This window comes from Mustela lutreola, chromosome 4 (genome assembly GCF_030435805.1).
Source record: "Mustela lutreola isolate mMusLut2 chromosome 4, mMusLut2.pri, whole genome shotgun sequence".
Taxonomy (NCBI): Eukaryota; Metazoa; Chordata; class Mammalia; order Carnivora; family Mustelidae; genus Mustela; species Mustela lutreola.
Window position 1 is genome coordinate 105,800,845 of NC_081293.1, and position 21,456 is coordinate 105,822,300.

At 35.4% G+C, this 21,456-nt stretch overlaps 1 protein-coding gene across 2 annotated transcripts in view; it reads left to right on the plus strand.

Annotated features, from left to right (window-relative positions):
* The window catches only part of ZPBP (zona pellucida binding protein), a 114,820-nt gene extending 95,457 nt beyond the window's left edge, over positions 1 to 19,363 (plus strand). The window contains exons 8-9 of one of the 2 annotated variants that reach the window (XR_009352753.1): positions 3,126 to 3,240; positions 19,182 to 19,272. Coding sequence is in view for 1 of the 2 variants with exons in the window: in XM_059170639.1 (XP_059026622.1) it covers positions 19,182 to 19,276 (95 nt within the window). In the remaining variant the exon portion in view is untranslated. Of the gene's footprint in view, positions 1 to 3,125; positions 3,241 to 19,181 lie in introns of both variants that reach the window. The other variant, XM_059170639.1, reaches the window with a different exon arrangement.
* The last annotated feature ends 2,093 nt before the right edge of the window (positions 19,364 to 21,456 follow it).

The window sequence follows — 21,456 nt, forward strand, 5'->3', positions numbered from 1 at the left end:
CACTTCATCATTACATGTTGTTGAATTTAATGTGCTATTATTTTAAGGAATTGTATATTATATTATGCATTTTATTATAATTTCTTTCTCAGTTTTAGCAATCATGAATAGGCCAGCCACTAAAAACAAATTGGCAGTGTTCTTTCTTACTTTGTATTCTGAAAAATCATATATATATGATACATATATAATGTATATATGTGTGTATATATGATACATATATATTTATATATGTATATATGATACATATGTTCATGTGTATGTATGTGTGTGTATATATATAAAGGAAAATACTATTAATCTATAGATAAAAAGGAAAAATACTATTAGTATGCATATTAATCGTTTTTTTCCTCAAGTATTTCACAGAATTTACCAATGAAACTGTTTGGGCTAGGAGCTTTATTTGTGGGGAATATATGTATTTATTTTGAGAGAGAGAATGCAATGAGTGGGTGGGAGGGTAGAGGGAGAAAGGATCTCAAACAGGCTCCAGGCCCAGCATAGGGAGTGATGGAGGACGCAGTCTCATGACCTGAGGTCATGGCCTGAGCTCAGATCAAGAGTTGGACATTTAACTGAGCCACCTTAAAATTAATTAATTTTTAATTAAAAAATTAAAATATTTTTTAATCAACTTTATTAAGGTGTCATAAATGCACACATTTTAATTTTAGCGTAAACATTTTAATTGCACAGTTCAGTGAGTTCTGACATATCTACTCATTGATTTAACCAATACCACTATAAAGATACAGAAATTTCTTTTCCCCAAATTGTTCCCTTTCACCGCTTCATAATCACTCACAACTACTTAGTAAGTATAACTGTTTATCCATTCAACTCGTCATAGGCATTTCGGTTGTTTCTAGTTTTGGCTATTGTGAATAAGCATGCATGAACATTTCTTTGTGAGTTTTTGTGTGGAGTTATATATTGTTTTCTCTTGGGTAAAATTACATGAGAGTTAAGGTGTAGGGTAACATGGTAAGGTATGTGTGAACTGTTAAGAAACGCCCATGTTTATAGAGTATTGGTTGGACGGTTTTCATCCATGGATGATCTCAGCAATGTATGAGATTTCCACTTGCTGCACATTCTTACAATCTTGATACTGTCCATGTTTTTAGGTTTTATCTGTCTCAGAGAACAGTGCTATCTCATTTGCAGTACAATTTACGTTACCATGCAATAGGTGATACCAAGTATCATCTTATGTTCTCTGTGAGCTCTCATACATATTCTTTTGTGAATTGTTCAGATATTTTCCTCTTCCCTTTTTATCAGGTTATTTTTCTTCTAAACATAGACTTACAAAGATTTATTTATATTTTGTGGAAATAAGTCTGTGTGTATTCTCTGTCAACTTTCTGAATGGTATCTTTCAAATATGAGAAGTTATAATTTTGATAAAACTAAGTTTCTCAATTTTTTTCTTAATGGCCCAAAGATACTGTGTTTATCTAGGAAATTTCTGTTTATCCCAGATTCATAAAGCATTTTTCCTATATTCTTCTAGAAATATTAACTTTGTCTAATGTGGTCTTGCTAAACACAGTTACTGTGCTGAGTTTTGTGTTTTGTTTTGTTTTTTTAATTTTGGGGATTTTTTTTTATACCTAATCATGTCACATAGGAATAAGGGCAGTCTCACTTTTTTTATTAGTTCCCATCTCCTTTGTTATTATTGCCCACATGTTCAGAAAAGGGCTCAACAGAGTGGTGAGAGTTGGCATCTTTTTCCTCTATCCCTTGTCACAACCCACAGGCTTTCCCATTAGGTGTGACACTAGTTGGAGGCTTTTCAGAGGTACCATTGATTGATGAAGGAGATTGTCTTCTATTCCTTGTTTATTTTTATTCTTTGACTGTGAATGAGATTGAATTTTGTCATTTTTTTACACACTATTGAGATAATCATGTATTTTTATCTGTTATATTTTATGATGCATTGATGTATACACAGATGTTGAACTGACCTTGTGTAAGTTAATGGAATATAAACTACATGTGATCATCATTTATAATTTCTATATATCACCAGATTTTATGTGCTAACAGTTATGGATTTTTATATCTATTCCTGAGGGACTTCAGTCTGTAGTTTTGAGAATATTTATAAAATTTTAGTATTAGGGTGCTGCTATTTAAAAAATGAATCACAATCATTCCCTCTTCTTGTTTTTTCTAAATAGTTTGCGTAAAATTTATATGATTTTCTCCTCAGGTGTTTAATTCTTTTTGAAGCTATCTGTACCCACATGTTTATTTTTGTTTGGTTTTGCTTTTGGGGGAAAGGTGTGTGTGGGGCAGAGAATTATTATGGCTATTTGGAAATGAATCTCTTTTTTATAATGGTATATTTCAAACATCTAGAAATATAGAGAATGATACTGTAAACAACTATGCACATATATCATTCCAGTGAATAAACAAATATGTCATCTATTCAATTTATATTGGCACTTCATATTCTAAGATTTAAAGCAATTTAAATACAAAACAGCTGAAACCTCCTATAAATTAGGTTTTCACAGTCCATTGTCTTTCCTTTATGCTCAGATATATCTGTTATCAGAATTTGGTTATTTTTTATTCCAATTCAGGATGTTTGTCTTCTAACTTTTTTATTACGGTAATCAATAATGACAGATAGCATTGGTTTGCGTGAATACACATTGTCTTCTTTAACTTCTGTAATTTGCTTTGTTTGGGCTCAACATTGACTTAGGATTAACTTCTCATTTTGAAATTATACAGTTTAATGACTTGGACATGCATATATTCATGAAACTACCACCACAATCAAGAAAAGGATCTTTGTTACGATACTGTATTTTGCTTATGCCATGTTATGATTGATAGTACTTCCACATCCTTTCCCAAATACTTAATATGCTTTGTATCACTATATATTAGCCTGCATTTTTATAACTTTCCGTAAGTGGAGTCATGCAGTATATAATGTTTGAATACTTTCACTCAGCAGAATGGTTTTGAGATTCACCAGTGTTATTGCATGTATTAATAGTTTGTTGTTTATTGCTGGGTAGTGTCCCGTTGTATGGATATACCACATTCTGTTTATCCATTCACCTGATGATGGACATTTGGGTTGTTTCCAGTTTTAGGCCATTACAAATAAAGCTGCTATGAACATTCCTGTACAAGTCTTTGTGTGGACATATGTTTTCAGTTCTCCTGGGAAAATACCTATGACTGCGATTGCTGGGTCATACGGTAAGTGTATGTTTAACTTTATAAAAAAAAAAAGCCAAATTATTTTCATAGGGCTGTACAATTTCATGTTCTACCAGCAAAGTTGGGGAGTTCTAGTTATTTAATTCCAAATACTTCCCAGGGCATAGTATGGTCATTCTTTTTAATTTAAGCACTTTTAGTGTGTGTGTATGTAGTAGTATCTCATTGTGGTTTTAATTTTAAAATTTCCTTTTAAAAAGATATTTTCAAGTTCCTATTGGACATTGGTATTTCATTTACACAATATCTGTTTAAATATCTTTCTCATTATTTAAGTGGTTCTTTGTCTTACTGAGTTGTAAGAGTTCTTAATATAGTATAGACAAAAGTCACTTTCCAATATACAGGTTTTCCCTACCATCTGAAATTTCATTTTATGCCACTTTGCTTTTATTAAAGACGTACCTTAGAATAGGTTTTCTTTACCTAGAGAAGGTTCAAGAGGATTTCCTCTTCCATGAAGTGGTAGTTGCTTCTTTGCTTTGCACCATTTCAGCTTCCAAAGTGTTTCCCAGGTGTGCTCTGCTTTCAGATAGTGAGGGGAACTTGTATGTGCATGAATGTATTCTCCCAGACTGGCCTGCTTTTTTGTTTTGAGAGAAAAACACTGAAATCCAATTTACTAATTTTTTATCCTGAGGTTCTTTTGTTTTTGTGTTCTAATAAACCTTTACATATTCTACGATGACAAAGATTTTCCCCTGTGCTTTTCATTTAGTACTTTTGGGTTGTACATTTAAGTCTGTGGTCCATTTGAATTAACATGTCTCTTTGGTACAAGGTAAGGTTGATGATCATTTTTTGGTTATCAAACAGATATCCTGTCCTGGTGATCTAGCACGACTTCTTCAAACACTTCTCTCTCTCCATTAGAATTTCCTGTACCTCTTGTTGAAATTCAGTGGACTATCCTCATGTAGGTTTGATTTTGCGCCATCCATTAGTATCTTTTATTTCAGGAATACAACAGTGTTGATTCCTAAAGCTTCATGGTAAATGTTACCAAAATGGTTTGGTCATTCTACTTTTTGAAGTACCATATAAGGTTTAGAATTAGCATGCCAATTTCTGCAAACAAGCCTGCTGTGGTTTGAATAGATTACATTGATTCTAGACACAAAATTGATAATGATTATCATCCCAAACAAATACACTCTTCTGACAGTGAACATGGTTATCCTCCATCCGTGCGAATTAAATTTAAATTTGTCTCAAGGATGTTTGGTAGTCTGCATATATTTTCCTTGGATTTATTCTGAAAGATGGTATGGTTTGTTTTTTTTTTTGTTGTTCTTGTTTTTAGTAATTTGTTTGGAATATAAATGAAATTGTTTTTTATGATTTTTTTCAGTTAGCATATAAGAGTGCAGTGGATTTTTTTGAAGATGATATTAAATCATTTATTGATTGCATATGATATGATATTGTATGATACACAGGCTTTGTTCCCATTTATAATTTTATCTGATACCATAATTCAATTTAGGTATGTTACATAGGATGTGCCAACAATCATATTGAATAACCAGATAAACCCTTTGACTTTGCTTGGGTAAATGGTGAACTCCAAGTCACAACTGATTTAGTGTGTCATTTCAATTATATCGAAGGTTCTGAAGACAATGGCTTCTGTGCCTGGGCAGGTTGTATATCAGTTTTGAATGGAACCTGGAATCATCTTGAAGGAATTCTAACTTCACATTGTTGGGGTAGTTTACCAGAATGGCTTCAGAGTAGCCTGAGTTTATACTACATTTTTCAAAAGATATAGTCTTTCAGCATCATGATCAGACTGTTAAATTTAGCAGTCAGTAGCATGGGTGCAAAAAAAGGTCTACATTAAAACCCTTTGTTGTAATGCTTTGCATTCTCAATGGAACAGAAACTAAAACAATCTGTTACACTATTCATGACAAATACAGTCCTTGAGTTTTTTTCCATGCATGTGAGTATTGTCTGAAATATGTCTTCTTTGTGGCAGTTAGGACCTGCCACCACTGTGTTTGGCTGAGTTCATAAATCTCGTATACCTGTCATTCTCTGCTCTCCTCCCCTGATCAGCTTTTTTAATTGACATTAATTAAAATGCTCCACCACTGTCATAGCTCCTCTTTCTGCTCTAACCACCATAGCCACCTTTGTTGTGTGGTTTGCCAGAACACTGACCTGTACCATGTTAGGGGTTAGGGCTTCTGCCTCCAAAATTTCCCTTATTCCTTGGATTCAAAATGAGAAGATTGATTGTTGTAGTTGACAGAATCATTGCATTCTCTCTCACTTCCAGAATAGCTTCCATCATTACGATGTCCATGATAACCATCCCCAGTGCTTCCATATTCACCACCACCTTGACTGCCACCAAAGCCACCTCGTTTCCTGAAGTTTCTCCATGAATACCACCAAAGTTTCCAGAACCACATCGACCTCTTTGGCTGGATGCAGCACTAGCCATCTTTCACTTAGGTAGGGCTTATCTTACTTCACAGTTGTGATCATTCACAATATGGTGTTTCTGAATGATAATCTTGTCTGCAGAGTCATGGTCATCAAATATTACAAAAGCAAAGCCTTTCTTCTGGCTATTATTTTAGTCATGATTTCAATCACTTCAGTTTTCCCATACTTTTCAAAATCTCTTGGGTGATGTACTTCAGTGTCTTCTTTAATGCCACCAACAAAAATCTTCTTCACAGTTAAGTAGGCACCAGATCTTTGCAGATGTTCTCTTGAGACAGCCCACTTTGGTTCGACAACTCTTCCATCCACCTTGTATGGCATTGTGTTCGTGGCTGCACCCACCTCTTCTGCAGTGGCATATGTGACAGACAAAACCTCCCAAGTGCTTGGTGTTTGGATCTCTCATTACTACACAGTCCATGAACATTCCCCATTGCTTACCATGGCTCCTCAGACTCTTATTGGCTGTTCCAAAGACCAAACCACTGATGATGAGCTTCCACAGTTATCTGGGCTCCTTGGGAGACTCTGATTTAGACATGACAGCAGTGGCAGGGGAGATTTTAATGTGCTTATTCAGTGGCACCCACAGGAAGAAAGAAAGTACAGTTGATTAATAAATACTGACCTGGACCACGTGACTTTTGAATTCACTGATTAGATATCAAAATTATTTTGTGTACTCTGTATTTTTCTTGAATGAATAAATATACCATGTGCAAGTAAAAGCAATTTTATTACTTTGTCTTATAATTATGCCTTTTATTTTTTTACTTGTTTTATTGCATTGGCTAGCTCCTCCAATACAGTGTTGATTAGAAATAAAAAGAGGTATTCTTGCCCCCTTCCCAATATTAGAGATAAATAACTTTTTACTTTCAGTAAAAATAGTAGGATTTTCTTTGATGCTTGTTGTTAGTTTGAAGCAGCACCCCTACCATTCTTGGTTTGCTGTAATCATGAAAAGTTAATGAATTTTCTCCCACACTTTATCTGCAACTTTTAAAATAATCATATGGTTCTTGTCCTCCATTGTTAGGATAGAAATTTGCATTGATTGATTTTCTAATTTTGAAACAACTTTGCATTTCCAGTTTTTCTTTTGATATCTTCTTTATCCTATTGATCATTCAAGAGAAAATAAATTTCCATGTAATTGTGAGCTTTCCACTTTTTCTTATGTTGTGGATTTCCAGCCTCATTCTGTTGTGATTATAAAATGATTTGTATGCCAGTCTTTTTAGGGTCTGCATTGTGGCCCCAAATATTTTTTATCCTAGGAAACAATCCATGTACATTTGAGAAAAATGGGTATTCTGTCACTTTGGGTGGAGTGTTTTTATGTATGTCTGTTAGGGTTAATTGACTTAATTGTGTTGTCGGTCCTCTGCTGATCTTCTTTCTAAAACTTGATCCACAGGCTCCTGGGTAGCTCTGTTGATTAAGCATCTGTCTTTGGCTCAGATTATGATCCCAAGGTCTTGGGAGCAGGGAGCCTGCTTCTACCTCTCCCTCTGCCTGCCTCTCTGCCTACTTGTGTGCATACTTTCTCTCTCTCTTTCTGTCAAATAAATCTTTAAAAAAATAAAACTCCATGATTTGAAGTGAGGTAATGAAATCTCTAATTATTACCATAAAGCTTTCAATTTCTCCCTTAATTCTGTCAGTTTGCTTTATATATTTTGTGTTCCTAGTGTCTGTTGTATATATTTTTATAATTGTTATATCTTGGTGAATTGACCCTTTTATAAGTGTATAGTTTCCTTCTTTTCCTCTTATAACAGTTTTTGACTGTTTCTATATTAGTACAGCCATCTAGCTTTTTTTTGTTACTATTTTCATGGAGTATCTTTTTCTATTCTTTCATTTTCAACCTGTTTGTTTCTTTTGATCTGAAGTGAGTCTTCTCCGGGTTGTATATAGTGTTGTGTTTTATTTATTCATTCTGTCAGTCTTCTACCTCTGACCGTGGACTTTAATCCATTTGTGTTAAAAGTAATTACAGATAAGAAAAAGCATTTCTGCCATATTACTATTTCCAGTATGTTGTTTTTCTAGTTAACTCTGAGATTTGTTTTGTTTTTTAGTTTTTTTGTTTTTTTTATTTATTTGACAGACAGAGATCACAAGTAGGCAGACAGGCAGGCAGAGAGAAGGGAGGGGGAGAAGCAGACTCCCTGCTGAGCAGAGAGCCCGATGCCAGGCTCAATCCCAGGACCCTGGGATCATGACCTGAGCCGAAGGCAGAGGCTTTAACCCACTGAGCTACCCAGGTGCCCCACTCTGAGAGTTTTTGCTTGATTTTTTTTTTTTTTTTCATGTTTTTTTTTTTTTTGGTTGGGAAAGCCTTTTGGAGTTACCAGTACTTTTGCTGGTATCACTGTCTATTGATGTTTTGAAACTTTTGTTTCTCTTTATTCTGCAGAATGGGCAATTCCTGTTGGTATATCTTCATATTTACTGAGTATTCTACTTTTGTCATTATTTTGCTACTAAATACTTCTAGGTTTTTTTTTTTTTAATATTTTAGTTTTGGGGTCTAGAATTTTATGTGCCTTAGAACTTCCATTTCTATGATTCAGTTTTCCAATCTGCTTAGTTATTATGATAATGTATGTCCTTGAATACATTTATGCTAGCTGCTTTAAAGTCTTTATGGTGAATTACCATATCTGTGTTATTTTGGATCTGTTTCTATTGATCTTTTTTCTCTTGACTATGAGTCACAGTTTTCTGTGTCTTTGAAAATCTAGTAATTTTTATGATATATACTCAACTTTATGGATAGTACTATGTAGCATCTTCTGGTTTATTTTTCTTCTGAAGATTGTTGATTTCTGTTTTAATAACATGCCAGATTCACAATCTGACCTCTGTCCCCCCAGCATAGTTATCATCATCTTGGTTTATTCAGGCTTCCAACTCTTGCTTTTTGCTGAGCTTCTTAAAATATCATTGACACATGTGAAGGTTATATATACGCAGATTTTAAAGCTCTTGATTCTATTTCACTGAATTTTTCCCATTATTTCTGGTGGCCTAAAATCTGTCCTTTTTTTTCATACCCAGTGAGACTGAATTTCTGATTAATTTGTTATAAGTTAGAATTGGAGTTTTCTTACTACTTGTTTTTGAACATTGTGGACTTTGTTTTTTGGTACATATTCTTTGTTGTTATCATGTAGTATGTCTTATTGCCCCTTTTCTTTATTCCTTTCTAGAAAATATTTACCTGCCTCACAATCATTAAAAATTTTTTCTAGTAATGAATTTGATTAACGTCAAAATTTTCTTAATCCTCAGATCTAAAATAAGGGTACATACCATATATATGTCTTTTAAGGGGTCCTTCTTTTGTTTTACTGATCTGTGGTAATTACTAAATTTATTAAATGTCTTGATGTCTAGAGAGGATAAACCACCTTCTTTATTTTTTTTTTAATGCTACCAGTTTTAAATTGTTCATCAAGTTATATAAGAGAACATTGTGGTTCATATTTTATTTGAGTGTATCACTGGTAAAAATTAACTTCGTTACTATTTACACAGTTCCTTTAACAGCATAAAGTTGGATTTTTAAAAATCTAGCCTGAGGATCTAATAGTAGGCCATTTTAATTGATGCACATTATTGTGGACTGTATTTGTGAAATTCATTCATATTTTTATGGTTATAGTATCTTTAAAAGTTTCTTATTCTGGGGGTGCCTGGGTGGCTTAGTGGGTTAAAGCCTCTGCTTTCGGCTCAGGTCATAATCTCAGGGTCCTGGGATTGAGCCCCACATTGATTGGGCTCTTTGCTTGGCGGGGAGCCTGATTCCCACCATCCCTGCCTGCCTCTCTGCCTACTTGTGATCTCTGTCTGTCCAATAAGTAAATAAAATCTTTAAAGAAAAAAGTTTCTTTTTCTATGTAATATTCTATTATATGAATATATTAAGGTGTATATATCTGTTTCGTTATTTGAAGTTGCTTTCTATTTCCGTTTTTTTTTGCCATGATGAATAATGCTTTATGAATATCTTTGGTTATACATGTTAGTATCTAAGATTCTTCAGAGTCTTTACTTAATACTGGGTCAGAATTTATGAAATTCACTAAAATATATCAATCTGTTTTCCAAATTTGGTGTATGACACTTTTGTAATAGCAATGTAGGAGAAATCTTGTATGCAGTTTTTGGCATAATCACACTTTACATATTTGTGACCTGATGACCCTATGTAATGTATCACATTAATACATAAGATAATGTTTCAAGCATATTTAAAGGTACAGTTTCATAGCATTAAGTACACTTACATTGTTGTATTAACCTTCAGCACCATCCATCTCTAGAACTTTTTTCATCTTCCTCATATGAAATTCTGTACCTATTAAACATTAAGTCCCCAGTCCCCTCTTCCTTTATGCCCTGACAATCACCATTCTTCTTTCGGTCTATAAATTTGACTACTACAGGTACCTTTATATAGTATTTGTCCTTTTGTGCTTGGCTTATTTCACTTAGCATCTGTGTTGTATCATAAGTCAAAATTCCTTTCTTTTTAAGATTGAATAATATTCCATTGTATGGATGGACCACATTCACATTCTTGGAAATGTGTGATAGGTTACCATCACACATTTTCAACACATTCTGCATTACTTTTCATAGGTTCACATTCCCGTATTTGTTTCACATTAGTTCACCTTAAATTTATGTACCACATCTTTTTTTATTTTATAATTTTTTATTTGAGTATAGTTGACACACAATGTTATATTAAGTTCAGGTGACTGTATACACAGTGATCTGACAAGTTTATGCGTTATGCTGTGTTTACCACAAGTGTAACTACCATCTATCCCCATACAATGCTATTAGAATATAATTGATTATATTCCTTATGCCGTGTCTTTTATTCCTGTGAATTATACTACATCTTTTCTATCCACATGTATGTACCACATTTATATTTTATCCATTCAACTGTCAATGGAAATTGGAGTTGTTTCTACCTTAAGGCTATTGTGAATAATTCTGCAGCGAACATGGTGTGCAGATACCTCTTTGAGATCCTGCTTTGAGATCTTGTGCATAAATATTATATCTGTGCTTTTGGGCTTCTGTAACAAAATCCCAGCCTGAATGGTTTAAACAGTACAATTTTTTCCCCACAATTCTGGAGCCTAAAAGTTCAGGTTCAAGGTTTTGGTTTCCCATGAGTGCTTTCTTCTTGGCTTGCAAGTGGTATGGCATACCGCTTTCTCATTATATCCTCAGGTGGTCTTGGCTAATATATGCAGAAGGAGAAAGAAAGTGGGCACTCTGCTGTTGCTTTATAAGGATACTAATACTATCAGATCAGAGTCCCACTCTTATTATGACCTCATTGCACCTTTATTACTTCCTAAGAGGCCCCATCTCTAGAGAGAGCTACACTGGGAGTTAGATTTTCACATACACATTTTAAAGATTTTATTTATTTATCAGAGAGAGCGCGAGAGCGAGTGAGCACAGGCAGACAGAATGGCAGGCAGAGACAGAGGGAGAAGCAGGCTCCCCACCGAGCAAGGAGCCTGATGCAGGACTCGATCCCAGGGCGCTGGGTTCATGACCTGAGCCGAAGGCAGCTGCTTAACCAACTGAGCCACCCAGGCGTCCCTCACATACACATTTTAGAGAGGCACACAACTTCAGTCCATATGCTTATACCCAGAAGTAGAATCACCGGATCCTATAGTAATTCAGTTTTAAATTTTTTGGAGAAACCACCGTACACAAAGCCTCCACCATTTTGTGTCCCCACCAACAAAGCATAATTCAGTCTTGCAGTTTCTCTGCATCTTGGCCAACACTCATTATTTTAAGTGGTTTTTGTTTTGTTTTGTTTTTAAGTAACTTGCTACCCTAATGTGTGTGAAGTGTCTTATTGTGCTGTTGATTTGCATTTCCTTTATGGTTAGTGATATTATTATCTTTTCATGTATTTATTGGTGATTTGTATGTCTTGTTTGAAGAAATGGCTACTTTTGAGCTTTTGCCCACTATTTAATTGACTTTGTTGTTGAATTAGAGTTCTTTATTACTATTATTATTTTGGATATTAATCTCCTTTGCATATAACTATGCTTTTCTTTTGTCCAGATGCTTTTGTTGTTACATAAACAAACCACTGCAAAATGTAATGTCATGCATCTTTTATTCTACATTTTATTCCAGGAGTTTTACAATTTTAGCTCTTCTGTTTGGATCTTTGATTTTTTTGAGCTAACTTTTTACATATAGCATAAGGTAAGAGTTCAGACTCGTACATTTCAATGTGGACATCTCCCTTACCTACTACCATTTGTTGGCAAGGCTGTCCTTACCTCCTTTGATGATCTTGGTACTCTTGTTCCAAATCATTTGAGAGTTTATTTCTTTACTAGTTTATTCTGTTTGTCTCTCTTTCTCTATATCAGAAGCAGACATGTTTGTTTTTGTAGCTTTGTAGTGTTAAAATCAGCAAGTATGAGATTTACAGCTTTGATTTTCGAAATTGTTTTGGCTTTTCTTTGTCCCTTGAGGTTTCAGTGAATTTTAGGATGGACTTTTTTCTTTTTCTGAAAATATTGTCACTGATATTTTGATAAAATTTGTATAGAATCTATGAATGGTTTGCAGTAGCACTGACATCTTAACAATATTAAATATTCCAACCCATGGACATGAGATGTCTTTCCATTTATTTGTGTCTCCTTTGATTTCTTTCAGTAATTTTTAGTAGTTTTTGGTATACAAGTATTATGCCTTGTTGGTTATTTACTCCTAAATATTATATTTTTGATGCTATTATAAATAGAACTATTATCTTTTTTTTTAAGATTTTATTTATTTTACAGAGAGAGAGAGAGAGAGAGAGAGATACAGTGAGAGAGGGAACACAAGCAGGGAGTGGGGGGAGGAGAAAGCAGACTTCCCACTGAGCAGGGAGCCAATATGGACCTGGGTTGAAGGCAGATGCTTAACGACTGAGCCAACCAGGTGCCCTAGAACTACTTTCTAAATTTTGTTTTTGGATTGTTCATTGTTAGTGTATAGAAACACAACTGATTTTGCATGTCAATTTTGTATCTTGTAACTTGGCTAAATTTGTTTATTAGGTCAATTAGTGGTTTTTGGTGGATTATTTTTTTTGCATACTGTCTATGGACAGGCTAATGTTACCTCTTTCTAATTTGAATTCTTTTTTTTTTCCCCATGCTCTAGCTAAGACTTCCAATGTTGTGTTAAAAGAAGGAGTGATAATAGTCATGCTTATCTTTTTCCTAATCTTAGAGGAAAAGCTCAGTCTCTTAAAGTTATGATACTGACTTTGGGTTTTCATGAATGCCCTTTATCAGGTTGAAGAAAATCCATTTTATTCCTCTCTTTTAAGTGTTTTTTTTTTTAAATTAAATAAGTATCTATTATATTATCCATTATCAAACATGGTTTAAATGATATGAGAGGAAATTCCCCAAAACACACAGAATTTTATCTTGTGGGAATTTTAGGGAGTGTGTAATCTAATGGGATAAAACTTTGAATGTGTGAAAATTTAGGTAGCAGTTAATGACCAGATGTGGTAAGGGCTATATGGGCAATAGAGTTTTGCTATAAGAACTCCAGAATGAGAAGAACATGAGATTGAGTTCTGTCATAGTATCCTGAGTGCTGACTATGTTTTGGTCAGTGCATTAAGCTCTGCTTACCCCATAGAAATATACATTTCACTGATTTCTTAACTTTTTTTTTTTTTTTAAGATTCCATTTATTTATTTGAGAGAGAGACAGTGAGAGAGAGCAGGAGAGGGAAGAAGGTTAGAGGGAGAAGCAGACTCCCCGTGGAGCTAGGAGCCTGATGCAGGACTCGATCCCGGGACTCCAGGATCATGACCTGAGCTGAAGCCACCCAGGCACCCTCACTGATTTCTTTATCATAATAACTGAAGCTTTGCTAAAAGTCTGTCCAATGTTTTCGTAAATAACAAATATCCTTTTGATGTAGGAAGCATCCCAATTTTGTAATCAAGGAACTTGAATCTTGGCAGTCTTAGGGTAGGTACTTGCATGTGTTTATAAAGATGGTAAATGAAAAATTAGAATTTGAAACAACCAAACTTGACTCACTACAAAACTCTTTTTTTTTTTTTAAAGATTTTATTGATTTATTTAGTCAGAGAGAGAGAGGAAGCACAAGCAGGCAAGGTGTCAGGCAGAGGCAGAGAGAGAAGCAGGGTCCCTGCCGAGCAAGGAGTCCTGGGACCATGACCCAAGCCGAAGGCGGTGGCTTAACTGACTGAGCCATCCAGGCGTCCCTACAAAACTCCTTTTTATTTGGCTGCTTTGCCTTGTGCTCCTTTACTTATGTTCCTGTGGTATTTTTCATACCTATTGAGGTATAATGGACAAAATTGTAAGATACTCAAAGTGTACATTGTGATGACCTGATACATATATGCATGGTGGGAGGATTTCTCCCATCTCGTTCATCAACACCCCCATCATCTCACATACTTATCTTCTATTTACCTTTGGTGAAAACATTTAAGTAATACTTTCAGCTATAAGATGGATAAGTCTCAGGATCTGACATAGTAACTATGGTTGATAACACCCCATTATAAAATTGAAGTTCGCTTAGAGTTTTTACCATAACATGGATGTTGAATTTTGTCAAATGCTTTTGTGCATCAGTTGAGATTATTGTATGTTATTTCCCCCTGTCATTCAGTTCATATGATATAAGGAGCTCTTCTTAGGTTTCATATACTAAACTGTCCTTGTGTTTTAGAAATAAATCCAAAGTGACCATGGTATATAATCCTTTTAATATGCTGCTGAGTTGGTTTAGTATTTTGTTGAGGATTTTTCCATCAATATTCAGAAGAGTTATTAGTACGTAGTTTGTTTTTCACGTACAGTCTTTGGCTTTAGGAATAGGGCAATTCTGCCCTTATAGAATGAGTCCAGAAGTTTTCCTTTCCTCTTAATTTATTGGAAGAGTTTAAGAAGGATTGGGGTTAATGTCTTTCTTTCTTTATAATTTATGGTAGAATTCATCTGTGAAGACGTGGACTTGGCCTCTTATTTGTTGGAAGGTTTTTGTTCTTTTCCAATTTGTTTTATTTTTAAAAAACTTTTAATAGTGGTTAAAAAACATAACAAAACCAACTGCCTTGACCATTTTTAAGTATACAGTTTAGTAGCCTTAACTTTACATTGTTGTGCAGCAGATATCTAGAACTTTTCATAAGCCAAAACTGCACACCTCTTGAAGAACAACTTCCATTTCTTCCTCCTTTAGCTACTAGAAACCACAGCTCTTTCTGTTTCTCTGAGTTTGATTTGTTTGGATAGTTCTTGTAAGCAAAATCATGTACTATTTGTCTTTGTAACTGGCCTCAGTTCACTTTGCATAATATTCTCAAGTTTTGTCATATTGCAACATGTTGCAGGATTTATTGTTTTAAGGCTGAAGGATATTCTGTTGTGTATACATTTTCTTTGTCCATTTGCACACTGAGGGACCCTTGGGTTCTTTTCACCTCTTGGCTGTGGTAAGCAATGCTGCAGTGAACAAAGGTCTAGAGATGTCCCTTTAGGATCCTGCTTTCAGTTCTCTTGGCTCTATATCCAGAAGTGGAACTGCTGAATCATCTGGTACATGCATTTTTAATGTTTTGAGGAACCTCCATATTTTTCCTATAGCAGTTACACCATTATGCATTCCCACCAACTGTGCACAAGAGCTCCAGTTTCTTCACATCATCACCAACACTTGTTCTGTTCTGTTCTTCTTCTTCTTTTTTTTTTTTTTTTTTTTTTTTTTTTTTTGATGGTGTCCATTCTAATAGGCGTGAAATGATATCATACTCCAGTTTTGATTGGTACTTCCCTAATAATGATGTTGAGCACCTTCTCAAATGTTTGGTCCTATGTGCTCTCTTCTGATTCCTCTGTATACTTGGCTGCTTTTTTTGGGGGGGGGTCTGTTTTTTAATATCTTCATTTCCCTGAGAGTCCACATATTGCTTCTCCTGTGATCCTTAGGTGTTCTGTCCTATTCCTTAATATACCAGTCTCTAACCCCAGGTATCTGGGAGCTGTCATCACCTTCTGGTTCTCAAGAATGTGCCCAGGGCTTCCCATAGTCTGAGATTTGAACAAGCTCTGAAATAAGCAACATGGAGACTGAACCCCTCAGTTGGCCGTTGGACAGGTGGCTGATCCCATTTGTTTTGCTCTCTGGTCTGTGGGATGGAACCCAGCACTGGGCTGCCTTTCCTGTAGGTCTGCCTGGAAAGGAGCTGGGACAAGGGTGAGCAAAAGAATGCTACAAATTTTGGACTATTTAGAATATGACTTCTCGATTGCGTGTTCGTTTGGCTGCTGTTGATCTTTGACCAATTTCCAGACCTAGAAGGTTATTTTAGCCAGTCTCTAGTTGTTTATTTAATATTTCTATGGGAGCCTGTGGGACCTGGAGCTGTCCTCGTGCTGAAGTTTCCCTCAGTATATTATAGTTTGCTGTTGATTTTCATTCCCAAATTCTTAATTTCTTTGGATAGTTTTGGGTTTTTTTGTGGCTCAGTAAAAATGACGTTAGTTGGACATCTATTTTTTCTCTTTTATTCCTGTTTTTAATTGGTTTTGTGTCCTTTTCTCATGACTAATATGAATTATTTGTATCTTCACGATGGTATTCCATTGGTTATTTAGCTGCAACTGTGTCCCAGTTTTGTTGCTTGACTGTTGTTAATTTCATCATTTTTTAATTAACTTCTTAATTATAATACTACATGTACCCCATGTTTTATATTATGCTTGGTTATTTCCCTTTTTAAGGAAATATTTCCTATCCAAAATTCATGAAGATTTTTTTCTCTGCCTTCTTCTCATTTCTTTGTATGTCAGTACTGATCAGTGCTTCCCTCTCTTATCAAGATTTAATCAGGTTGTTCTCAAAACTGCAGCTGTGAAATATTCTGCTCGTGAGACTAAAACCTAGAAGATAATTTTGCTAATCTTCTACTTTATTTTTTTTAATTAATTTATTTATTTGACAGAGATCACAAGGTCCACAGGCAGAGAGTCAGGCACAGAGAGGGGTTGGGGGGAGGCAGGCTCCCTGCCGAGCAGAGAGCCCAATGTGGGACTCCATTCCAGGACCTTGAGATCATGACCTGAACTGAAGGCAGAGGCTCAACCCACTGAGCCACCCAGGCACCCCAGCTAATCTTCTACTTTAAAGTTAAATAACTTTTGAGAATTTTTCCTCAATTCCACATGAAGGAGAACATGATATTTTAGAATATGTTTTAGGAGAGAGAGATAAGGTCTCTGAAGTATTGTACATACTATGTTATAGAGATTTATTAATTCTGAGAACATTTATTAGATCATATTTATTTAAGTTGGGTTTGGATGATTTCTTGCCAGCGTCAGCTCCACTGGTGATACTGTATGTGTGTAAAGACTGCCTGCACATTTACATTTCTCTTCTCCCTATGTGTTAACACATACCTTTTCTTAGCATCCATATTTGTACTTTAAGAAATACTAATATGTGTTTTGAAAGAAAGAGTACCATGATCACACACCTTTGAAAAATATCACATCATGACATTCTTACCCTGTACATTGCCACTTTAAATACTGTTATTACTGCAGCAAACAATGGACTTAACTTTGTTTAACCAGTACATATTCCTGAAACATGATTCCCCAAACAAAATATCTATTAAAACCAGAATGAAAAATACTTTCTCTGAGTAATGGTTAAACTATTTCCCAATTTGAAAGTTTATTTTTTGAACGAGCGATATGAAATGAAATAATGTACCATGACCCAGATCCAAACAATGGCACGTGTCATTGATCATGGTGCCAGAAAAAGAATCTTCTCTGATGGCCCATAATAGCCATGCCTTAGATGTGCAACTGACATCCCTGTGAATCCTTGGCTGACCAAATTTGCAATAGGAAAAGGAGGAACAGGGTAATCAGAGACCCCAGCCCAGTTTGATAGGTGGGCATCACGTGGCCTCCAGCATGGGAGAAGTGGTCCCACAGACGGCAGAGCATTTATTGAGGCATGGCGGTGTTCTGGTTGCATTTTCATATAAGTCATCTGATTTCAGTCCTCTCATAATAGTGTAGTCTTCCTTGTTACTGGAACTGTTTTACAAATGAGGAAGCTAGAACTAAGAATTGACCACTTACCCAGAATCCAGAGTCAGTCAAAGAGAATATATTTGCCATTCGAGTCTTTTTTAAAATTTGTTTTTTATTTATTTTCAGCATAACAGTATTCATTATTTTTTCACCACACCCAGTGCTCCATGAAATCCGTGCCCTCTATAATACCCACCACCTGGTACCCCAACCTCCCACCCCCCCGCCACTTCAAACCCCTCAGATTGTTTTTTAGAGTCCATAGTCTCTCATGGTTCACTTCCCCTTCCAATTTCCCCCAACTCCCTTCTCCTCTCTAACTCCCCATGTCCTCCATGCTGTTTGCCATTAGATTCTTTCTGCCCTTCTATACTTTCTGATAGGCAAAGATCACTGTGGTAACATATTCCTTATATACAGTTATCCATATTTTAAGGATGATCAGACTGAGTTAAGTTAGTAATTTTTTCCAAAGTTAATCTTTCAGCAAGGGACAGAAATAAGACATGAAGTCAGGAGATTATTAGAAATAAGCTGGGGAGAAATAAGCCTGGGTGGCTCAGTGGGTTAAAGCCTCTGCCTTTGGCTCAGGTCATGATCCCGGAGTGCTGGGATCATGCCCCGCATTGGTCTATCTGCTCCTCAGGGAGCCTGCTTCCTCCTCTCTCTCTCTGCCTGCCTCTCTGCCTTTTTGTGATCTCTGTCTGTCAAATAAATAAATAAATAAATAAAAGAAATAAGCTGGAAGTCCTTCCCATATCTGGGGTATCTTTGCGTTGAAGGCGTGGTTGTTAGTGTGGGCCCTCTTCTGCTCTTTGGCTTCTGATGCAGTCTACCAGATAACCTAGCTAGCTTTCTCAGCTCGACCTTGTGTGATCAGTAAAACCATGTGGGGTCACAGTCTTGGTCTAAGCCGGGAAGAAGTGAAAAGTTACAATTTGTCACTTATATGAGGTATTTAGAAATAGACACTAGAAGGATTGCTACTAGGCATTAGGGGAAGGGGAAATGGAGAGGTTTTTAATGATATAGACTTGCAGTTTTTCCCAGATGAGAACGTTCTGGAAGTTAGTTGTACAGCAACATGAATATACTTCACACTGTTGAACTGCACACTTAAAAATAGTTAAGATGGTAAATTTTATGTGTATTTTACCATGATTAAAAACAAAAATTATAAAAAGAAAAAAGAGTCTTTTTTGAAAATGTATTCTCCATGTAAAATTAATTGTTGTGGCATTTGAAGGAACTGGTGCTTATTAACTATTCTTTCTTCACAGTGATCTGCAGTCCTGGGTCTTATAACCCCCGCGATGGAACCCACTGCCTTCAGTGCAACAGCAGCCTGGCGTTTGGAGCAAAAGCATGCTTATAGGTCATGAGTTTGAGATCTCTAGTAGTTTGTTAAACACAAAAGTATATTTTTGAAATATTAATACATAATAAATCACTATTATGCCAAAATTAAATATATTAGATTTTACAAAATATGGTGTCATCATTTTAATTGAAACATTGTATATTGTATGTCCAAATGCTTCACGAATGGAGCATCCACTAATCTTTATCCATTAATGCCAGAACTACACATGATTTCAGAATATTTCTTGGATCACTGATTTTTAAAAAGGGTTTCAAATACTCTATTGGTGTTAATCCCAAAAGACTTTTCCGGATTATTTTAAAACAGCCCATTCTCTTTACAGTATGTTAACTAATCTCAGGTCACCATGTTCTTTTATAATCATTTTAATTTCAGCTTGCTTCCTACCTTTGATTTAATTTTTTGAGATTATTTTCTTCTAGTTTGACCTTCCGTACTTCAAGATCACGTCTTACAAAGCCGGTGCATCTTTTCATTGCAGACTTTTAGCCACTATAGTATAAGGTCAGGTCCCAACAACTCAGTGGGTTTTTAATGTAGTTCAATGTGACCTTCACCTTTTTGGTTTAGAGACCTTTAAATTACCTTTCTGACATTTTAGAGTGGAATAATCATTGTATGTGCCTAAATTAACCTTTGAACTTTCACATTGTGGAGAGAGAGAGATTAGGCAATCTCTTGCCCTGAGGACACCTCTAGGGAGAAGTATCGAACAGTCATCACATCTTTTATTGTATTTCCTTTATCATTAAAGTGTTACATCACAGATGCTTCTGCTGCCACCAGTGTACCCCTCTCTCACACTGGGGTTCTGTATTTGAATATGAAAAATTACCCAAAATGTAAGGGTTTAAGTATTAGAAAAATACCTGAGCAACTTAGAAAATTAGTAGTTTCTCAATTTTTTGTTTCACTTGTAACACTTTCTAGTCTCTTGGACATTCCCTGTTTTTTCCCTTCATATTTCCTTTCTTAAGACATAAGCATTTGTAAATGGCAAATATTCACAGGTGGGGTCTAGGCACAATTTTGCATTGACAGGAAGAAAGTTTACTTATATCTAGGGTCTATTTGACTTTTTAAAATTGACCAGTAGATAAGTTAGTTTCTCATTTGGTCATGCTGTGGGCAAATATTACCCTGGAATTCTCACAAGTACAAAGGGAAGTGAAATGACATTTCTTTGTTAGCCATGGTGATCTTTTTTTAAAAAATTACTTGTAACTTTCATAATGATGACATAAATGTTTTCATAAGATTTTTAGAGGTCTTTTCTTTAAAAAGCCTTCTTGGCTCTATTAAGTCACGTATTTGCAATGATACTCTTTGGGGGCTATGGTTCTTCAGTACCTGTCTTTTGTAACTAGTAAAAGGCCTTCTAAGTCATCATCTGTAAAAGCAGTGTAGCTGCTAGAGCTCTTCAGATTTCAGATTGTGTAATAAGATGGAATGAAATGTATGTTCTTTAGTATTGCCTGAGTTTGGGTTAACTCTTTTCCTGGTATTTAAAAATACTGAGGAATTTGACTTAGAAAACATTTTCCTGGGGATGAACAGTATCAGCTCAACAGCTAGTCAGCCTCGGGAAGCAAAACAGAATTAAAATGGTGCTGCAGGTTACTGAGATTGGAATCCAGTCAAGAAGAGAGGGTGATCTGGGATAGGAAAAAACCAACCATAGGGGAGTCATGGGAGTGAGGCATGGAAGGGCCCTGCGAGTATAAATATACTTCAGTAATGAATACTTCAGTAATGAAGTATTCAATACTTCAGTAATGAAGGTAACCACTGCGTCTGCTAACATATAATGTAGACTGTTGGAAATTGTTTTAAGTGATGACAGTGTGTTAGGTGAAAATTACAGACTAATCCCTGAGAGACATTATTGTCATAAGGCAGTTTCAAGTGTTTGTTGTTTTTGTTTGCATCAGAATAATATCTTAACATTTATATAATGCCTTCATTTTAACCTATTTTTAACAGTAAAATAATGTGATGTTTACATGAACCTGCGAAGCTAAGGTAAATATGATTCCCATATTATATCTTATTAATCAGATTTGTTTCTTATTATAAACGTGTAAATGTGTATTCATTTGGTAATATGTAAAAAAGAGCCCTAACAAGGTTGATCCAGGAATGTCACTTACAGGGAGACTATCAGAAAGTAA